The 8,510-nt window shown below is 39.8% G+C and overlaps 1 protein-coding gene across 1 annotated transcript in view; it reads right to left on the reverse strand.

Moving 5' to 3' along the window:
* LOC103603989 (UTP--glucose-1-phosphate uridylyltransferase-like) overlaps positions 1-8,258 on the reverse strand; it is a gene marked incomplete at its 3' end in the record, with an annotated part of 21,067 nt that extends 12,809 nt beyond the window's left edge. Inside the window, exon 1 of the mRNA XM_008588573.1 lies at positions 7,716-8,258. Coding sequence (XP_008586795.1) covers positions 7,716-7,734 — 19 coding nt within the window. The remainder of the gene's footprint in view (positions 1-7,715) is intronic.
* Between the last annotated feature and the right edge of the window lie 252 nt (positions 8,259-8,510).

The raw sequence follows: 8,510 nt of genomic DNA on the forward strand, positions 1-8,510 counted from the left end.
AACCCTCGGCGGGAGCGCCACCGCGCTCTCAAGCGGCGCACTGTAGCAGTGTGCCACCGGGCCGGCCCCATTAATAAATCCTTTCTGATAACAAAAACAAAAAGATATAAGGCTTTTGAGAACTATTCCAGCACCAAATGTGCAGAGCTACTGGCTAATCAAGACTTTTGCTAATCGTGCACAGCTTATTTTTTTAAAAAACTCTTAACAATTTATACATAAGCCAGACTTCTCTTTAATAATTAAGATTAACCATGCTCTCACACAATAGAGTAGAGCTCTTAAAATCTCAAAGAAAAAAAGAAAATATTATCTCTGGAAAACAGAACATTCAGAAGAGATTTGTTAAATCTCTTTGCTTTAAGTTTAATGAATGATAAGAAAATCATGCCAAGGGGCCTTTCACACTCATTTGCTGAGAAGAGACGAAAAGGATTCAACATAAAATCACCACCAAGGACCAAAAAATTATCTGGCAGCCCTGCCCCATAACTTGTTATATGTATGTTTAGGTAAAACTTTTAAGCAGGGAAGGGCTTTAAAGACAATGACTCCAATTCCTTATCTTGGAGATGAAGAAACAGGGGTCCAGATTTGCTGACTTTCCTTAAGGACACAGTAATGGTGCCAAGCTGGAATCTGAGCCCTGTTGCCTGGTGCCCAGCTTCTCCTTCGACTACAGAAAGGTCTCTCCTTTCTCATTTACAGTGCATTTGCATGGTTTACCACCTCCAGGTGTATGCCACCAAATCTGAATGAAAACCAGCAACTCAACTATGTAATAACATATGTTATTAGGTGAGGTTAAACTACAAATTAGAATAAGCATTGTCTCACTGCATCTTATACTCTTCAACTTCTCCTTATATATTGTTTATTTTCTGATCAATAAAAAAATAAATTTTAAAAAATTGAAGAAAGTTTTTATGGACTTTATAAATATTTTATTACCAAGGCTAAGCATTTCACCATTGGCACAAATGAACCCCAAACAGTGCATATGTTATCTCATTTTCCTGTACTCTTTAGTAGTTTTAAAATTCTAGGCAGGGGTATAATACAAATGAAATAACACATCAGGATTTGCCAGGGCAACAACTAAAAGAAAATACAAACTCCAATCCCCTGTCTTCAGCCAAGGAACAAGTGGAGCTATTGTCAAAGAAAGTGCCCCCTAAAATAGTATTTTTACAATTTTGTGCCTAGCAAGTAAAAAGTAGACTAAGTATAATATGACAATTTCAGCTCCATGAGAACAATGAATGACTTTGTTTTTAAAAAGACACAGTGAAATCACAAAGAAACGGGGAACTCTCTTGATTACATAGGAAAAACTAACAAACATCTAGAAAGTTTTTGGAAAATGAAACATTTTGTTGTTTTTGTAAGTTAACTAAAACCACATAGCCAATTTCTCCATAGTTCTCAAAAACAATCCTTTATTGTCAAAAGGGTTTGGGGGCACAATCAATTTCATCTGGCAATGACTGAGAAAAATAAACAATGAAACTGCTGGCTGAGGCAGAATTTAAGTCCTAGACGGTTAAGAGAACAGGGGAACAGCTTTCAAAAGGAATATTATACCTTTTCTCACAAATAAGCCACCCAATCAAAAAACACATAAAGCTATCGAAAGGAAATTAAACTTTAACAAGCCAATTTTCAAAGAATTTAATAAGTTATTAATAGAAAGATACAGGCCTGGTAGTAGAATTTTAGAGATCTAAGAAATATGGTTTCAATTAATAGTCATCGTGCCTGGGACAGTCTACCAAATTACCAAAACCAACATTACCAACACTATTATTCCAAGTTCAAAATATCTTATGTTAGAAAAGAAATCGTAGGTTGTGTCAAAAGGGCAACTGTTTTCAGAAAAACTCCAGCTTGTAAAGAGATCCCAAGCAATTAAACGGTGGTAAGTGATTCATTATTTCTTTATCATTAAATCCCAGACTCTCAGATGACCTCCTCCACAAATTTATTCTATTACTGCTGGAATCTTCTTCAATAGTATAAATGCTGGATATCAGGATGAATAGCAATACAGAAAGTTAGTACAGCTAACTCTTTTCACAGATAATCATTTTCACAGATAATCTCGAATTAGTTTGACTTTCAAATATTTGTTTATATTAACTTTTCAGTAATGAATATGTCTGACTTCCTAAGAACTCATAATAACTGCACTTCTGCAAAAAGTATCAAATACAACTTGGTAGGAACTAGATTAACTATAGTATACTGTTGTTTTATCCAGAAAATTTTCATTATTAGGCAAACTAATGTCAGTCACAAAAACTATCTGATTATTTTAATTAAAGTTGCTACAATTCATCTATGAAGAAAAAAATAATACACACACACATAGAGAGAATGGTCTCTGTGAAGTGGTATTACAAGAAAAACCTACTGTTCAAAATAATACCTTAGAGAAATTACCTTTTAAAGTTACTTATCAATTTATCTTCAGAATATCAAAATGGCACTTCTAAGAAGTATACCACAGTTAATATATCTTATTTCTTTAATGTTCTTTGTCAATTCTTTTTTCCTCAGTAGTCTTTCACAAATGAAAATCACCCATTTTATTACAAGAAAAGCTGAGTTAGCAAGAACAAGGGCAATTTAACTACAGAGATTACAAGATCCATGTTGGAAAACAGTCAATAGTTTTCATCAGTTGAAGTCTTCATTTTGAATTTCTTCTAATTTTACATTTATAAATTTTACTCTGAATTTAACTAAATTCCCCTCTCTCTAGTAACATAATAAATCCTAAGCCACATCTTTAAATAATGAGGGGTGTGCCTTAGTCATTACTTTGCTGCCTCTACTCCTGATTCAAATCCATGCCACAATCATCCTGGGCTAAAAACATCCTAGTCATCTAAAATGATTAGCAAAAGGCTAAATTTGGTCTTAGGATTTGAGAACAACCAGGTCCCAGAATGCTTCTCATCCTTGTATTCATCTTAGACCCCTCCAGTTATAATTAGCTCAGTTACCTTCTCTGGCTAGCTGCCATCTACCAAACAGGAATCACCAAAAATGTCACAAAAAGAATTCCAACAAATGGGAAACTTGACAGGTCTTGAATAATTTTTAAGTGACACAGAAGTACCTAAATGGCTTTCCCTGAAATATAAGTACCTCAATTTAACAACATTAAGGGACACTTAATTTAAATAGATAATGGCATATTAAAAACAGTGTCTCTAATATCACACTATGAGCACATACCATGGCCTTAGCTGGCTAGCCAACATTAGTCTCTCCACCATTTATAAGTTTCAAAACATTTAGGGAGATTAGCCCATATCTCTCAGAACTTAAAAAGAAGTCCAAATGACATCCATTGGCAAACCTGGCAAAAAGCCATAGCTGCTGATGAACCTCAGCACTTCCAACTGTGATAAGGAGCCACTTCTCACTCAATTAGAAAAGAGATGGTCCTCATACCTGGCAAAAAGCCATAGCTGCTGATGAACCTCAGCACTTCCAACTGTGATAAGGAGCCACTCCTCACTCAATTAGAAAAGAGATGGTCCTCATATTTGTTTAGAATAACTGAGGACCCCACAAAAAGCCAAGGAGCCGAGAAAACTATCAGCTGAAGAAGAAATTTCACAAGCAGGCAAAAGATGACCTGAGGGCAGAATACACCACCTAGGAAATATGCCATAGATCCAGTAAAGAAGGAACCTTAAGCGTGTGAGGAACACAGACTTGGGGAGATGGCTAAAGAAGTTTGAACCTTATTTTGGCCAAGGAATATACACTAAAAACTCTCTTGTCTATCGACTAAGCACATTGCCTAGATTTGGGGAAAGATTCAAGCAAAGTGTAGCAACCCCATGTTCTGTGATGTTCAAAAACACATGTACACAACACACAGGTATAATAATAATACCCAGATCTGCTGAACTCTACCATAAGAGATACACTAGAAATCCCAACAGAGTGTACTGCTCATAGTAAGTGCTCGAAAATTTTTTGTTGACTGGACTCAAACAAAAACTGTCACCAACTTGTGTTCATCCCCACACTGACCAAGCTTCACTCCACCCCATTCTCCCACCCCTGCACTTTTTTTTTCCCCTTAAACATATCATTCCTAAGTGCCTGGGCTTGAACACCAAACCTGGAATAGGAAAATAAAGAACTCTCATACTGCCTTGTTTCTGTTTATTTCTGTTGATGACATGTGGTATATACTTCTGGTGATAGAGCTATCTGAAAGGCCATCATCATCTTAAAAAAGGAAAGTAAAATTTAGTGGCCACATAATATATGCCTAGCACACAATTCATCTCATTTCAGCTTCTCAATAACCCTCAGGCATAAACATTAACTGATTTATAGGTAGAAACGGAGGTTCAAAAAAGTTGTGTCTAAGATCACCTGTTAGTAACAGGATTCAAACCTAAGTCCATACCCTTCTATCTTTCTCAACATTTATGTGACCTGAGAGGTATTATAAAAACTACAACCAAGGGCTGGCCCAGTGGCGCACTCGGTAGAGTGCGGCGCTTGGGAGCGCAGCGGCGCTCCCACCGAGGGTTCAGATCCCATATAGAGACCAGTCCGCTCACTGGTTGAGCGGGGTGCGGGCGCGACACCGAGGGTTGCGATCCCGTTGCCGGGTTCAGATCCCATATAGAGACCAGTCCGCTCACTGGTTGAGCGGGGTGCGGGCGCGACACCGAGGGTTGCGATCCCGTTGCCGGTCACGGTACGGGTGCGACACCAAGGGTTGCGATCCCGTTACCGGTCACGAAAAAAGACAAAAAGGGGAAAAAAAAAACAACTACAACCAAAAATGTAGATTAACCTACTAAAAAGTACAGAGAAAGTACAGAGTTGTGGGTTTCTCATTTGGCATCCATGACAAATTCTTTTAGAGCACCCACCACTTACAAGACCTTGTATTTCCCCCAGGAATAAGAGGGTATTTCAAAAAGTTCATGGAAAAATAGAATTAAAAGATAATACAAATCTTTCCATGAACTTTTTGAAGTACCCTCATATAATATATTTGCCCATAGGGAACTGACAGTCTACTTGGGGAAACAGGCCATTTCCATAGATTTTAACACAAGAAGCAACAAAAGGTGTTGGAAAGAACAAGGGCTTTAGACATATTCATATACGAATCCCAGTGCAACACTTTCCTCAGTTGTAAGATCATGATAAAAATCTACTACCTTTTAGGGCTCTTACCAAGCTTCAATGAGACAACGTATAAAAATGGTTAGGGGCTTTATTGGCCTTATATGTGTTAACTTTTTCCCCTATGAAGTATCATGAGTTAAGTGCCAATGAGTGGAAATATCAATAAGTTCTGCAGCAAAGATCAAAGAATCTGATTTGCTTAAAAATCAAAAACAAAAATTCCAACCCTTACATTTGAAAATTGGTCTGGGGAGATAGCTGTGCATTAGCCAATTAGGTTTATCATTTATAACAGCAGCAGAATTAAACATACAGAGGGCTCACACTCAAACTACAAAGTTTGAACAATGATAAACAAGAGCACAATCACGTTTAAAAAAAATTGGGTGTGTAATCTTGTGCAAAACTGCCAGTTTAAAAGGAAAACTATGATTTAAAGTAAAAGTGCATAGCAACTAAATGCAATGTGGTATATTGGATTTGAATCAAGGGAACAGTAATCTGAGAGAAGTATGGAGTTTAGTTAATAGTAATGTCCCTATGTATTTCTGAATTTCAACAAATGTGCAACTCCTATTAATCTAGAAATAGAAAGCTTTTTTTTTAAAATAGATGACAAAGTAATGACAAATATCCACAGCAACTCTTAGGTATTGCTGCTTGATTTAGAATCCCCTGAGGGCAGTAAACTTTAAGAGCAAAGGCTATGAAATCAGTCAATGCAAAAAACTAAGTCTACAAGCTATTTGAAAGCATAACTACATGGAACACCTTGAGTTCAACTAATAATATTCCTAACTTTTAAAGAAAAGAATTTGTCCACTTTTCCCTAGCACATTCTTGCAAAATACTAGCTTTAGGGTAACAATATGGCTGTGGTTGTTACAAAACCAGTAAGTTTCTAACAGTTACCTCTGACTTTCTATTCTTGAATAAGACATTTACTCAATCGGAATGTAAGTGTCTCTTACCACATATAAGCTATAACATGAATTTGAAAGTCTAATGACAAATGACGTTTCTGAGCTTAGTGTTAAAGGCAGGCATAAGTGTCCCATCTGTTTCCATGATACACAGGCACTCGAATTCTCTTACTTTAGTATTATATAAAACTTAAAGAAGAATTGATAAAGTAATGCAGAACTCACTGGGGCATTTTTATTCCCAGAGTCAAATGACGGCCATTACTGACACAACTTTTTTTTTTAAGGTACATCTACTTTTTTTTTTTAATTGAATCAAAATTGATTATACAAATTTTGGGGGATCAACACTGAGATATGTTGATCAAATCAACATTACTAGCATATATATTGTTACAAATCGTACTTATTCTTTATGCCCCTTGTCTAATGTCTCCCCATCCCCCTACATCTACATTTATTAAGAAGCACATTTAGGGCCGGCCCGGTGGCGGCGCACTGGATAGTGCGCTGCTTGGGAAGCGCGGCGGCGCTCCCGCCCGAGGGTTCGGATCCTACATGCAGACCGGTTCCCGCTCACTGGCTGGGCGGGGCGCAGGGGCAACACCGAGGGTTGCGGTCCCGTTGCCGTCCCCGTCCGGTGCGGGGGCAACACTGAGGGTTGCGATCCGTTGCCGGACACGGAAAAAGACAAAAGACAAAAAAAAAAAAAAAAAAAAAGCACATTTAAGTGGTTGTGAACTTTACTAGCTGTATGTTCAACAAGATGGCTGAAGTTTTCACTCGCTGGAGTCAACAAGGAGAGGGTTTTACTTGCATTACCAGAAAGCAAATCCTATGCTACAAACTGGTGACAGAGTAAACTTCTGGCAGCACCAAATTCAGTATGTACACTGTACACACGTACATTCACACATACACGCAATGTTACTGCTTAGCTCAGTTGATAGGCATTCCCTAACCCTTTTTGTTAAATACACGTGGAATTTAGAAGGCAATTTTCAACTTTCAACCTTAATCATCTTTTCATATCTCAAAGAAGGAAAAAAATTAACTCAGCAATGCAGCGAAGTCATTTCTCCCGGTGAAATGACCTCCAGCTTCTACGGGCTACTCCCGGTTTCACAATAAATGAATCTGAGACTCAAACCACGTACACACAAACGGAATAGAAGCGGAGAATACTAAAGCTTCTCCAGTAGCTCCTGGCAAAACCCACCTGCCTTCCCCTAGCCGCCGCCCTTCCCCCGTTGCCTTTCCCGTCCCCAAGCACACACAGGTACCTTGACACGGACCAAGAAGAGAACAGGGATTAATCAGCAATCAAAATCCTGTTTTATCATCATTTACAGCCACTATCCAGGGGATCCAGAGTACTACTAACCTTATTTCAGGAAGGCAGAACTAAACCCAGTAGGGCACAGGGGCATAAATTATACGTATCTGAAACACCAACCTAGCAGCTTAAGGCAGCTCAGATGTCAATTTAAAGAAAAGGGTTTCGTAAATGGTATCTCAAATGAACATTTCCACTTCCAAACCACCCACCAACCTTTCGACTGCCAGCACCCAAATTCAGCTGAAGCAACCCGGGAGATAAATAGAAGCATTTCTTACCTTGTACAAATCTCGACATTTTAGGGCTTTACTAAAATTATCTGGCTTATATGTATAATATTTATGTATTTTTTTAATTTCTAGAGGAACCACGCTATAGGGCAGGTCCCTCTTCCTCCCCTACTTTTCAGCCGACGTGTTCTTTCTCCTCCTATGTTTAGCTATTTAAGGGAGTATTTATTCAAAGCGATTAAAACTGGCCCCCCAAAAGAAAAAAATACATAAAACTAGGAAAACCTCTCTCGATTCCAAGACGGAAACTTGGTGCGACTGAGTCTGCTTGGGAACTCCTGGCTACACTGCGCTCCTGACACAAACGAGGGCCAGCTGCAGACTCCCGGAAAAGGTACAGCCACACGAACTTAAATTCCATCAAGGACAGAGGCGGACCTACAGCGGTTATTTCACCGCCCCCCGGGGCCGGACTGCAGCGGGCACTGGAGGGCCGCACCCCCGTCTGCCCCCTCCCCGGCCCCGCCGTCCAGCCTCTGGCGGGTTACCCAGAAAACCCCAGTCAACAACGGCTCCCGCCCAAGCAGGAGTCAGGGAGACTGGGGAGGCCCGCAAAGGCGGGCAGAACGACCATTTTACCAGCCCATAAATATAAGGGGACTAAGAGGCGCTACGAATCCCGCGCTCGGATGGGCCGACCGCTCGGGGCCTCCAGCTCTCCGCCTCCCCGCTGCGTGAGGCGGAAACCCGGCCGCAGCTTCTTCCCGGGAGGGGCCGAGAGCTGTCGCCCCTCCCCCGCAGCGTACACTAAGGGGCCACCAGCGAGGGGTGGACCCATGCGCC

The sequence above is a fragment of the Galeopterus variegatus genome, unplaced genomic scaffold, assembly GCF_000696425.1.
Source record: "Galeopterus variegatus unplaced genomic scaffold, G_variegatus-3.0.2 Scaffold4902, whole genome shotgun sequence".
Classification (NCBI taxonomy): Eukaryota; Metazoa; Chordata; class Mammalia; order Dermoptera; family Cynocephalidae; genus Galeopterus; species Galeopterus variegatus.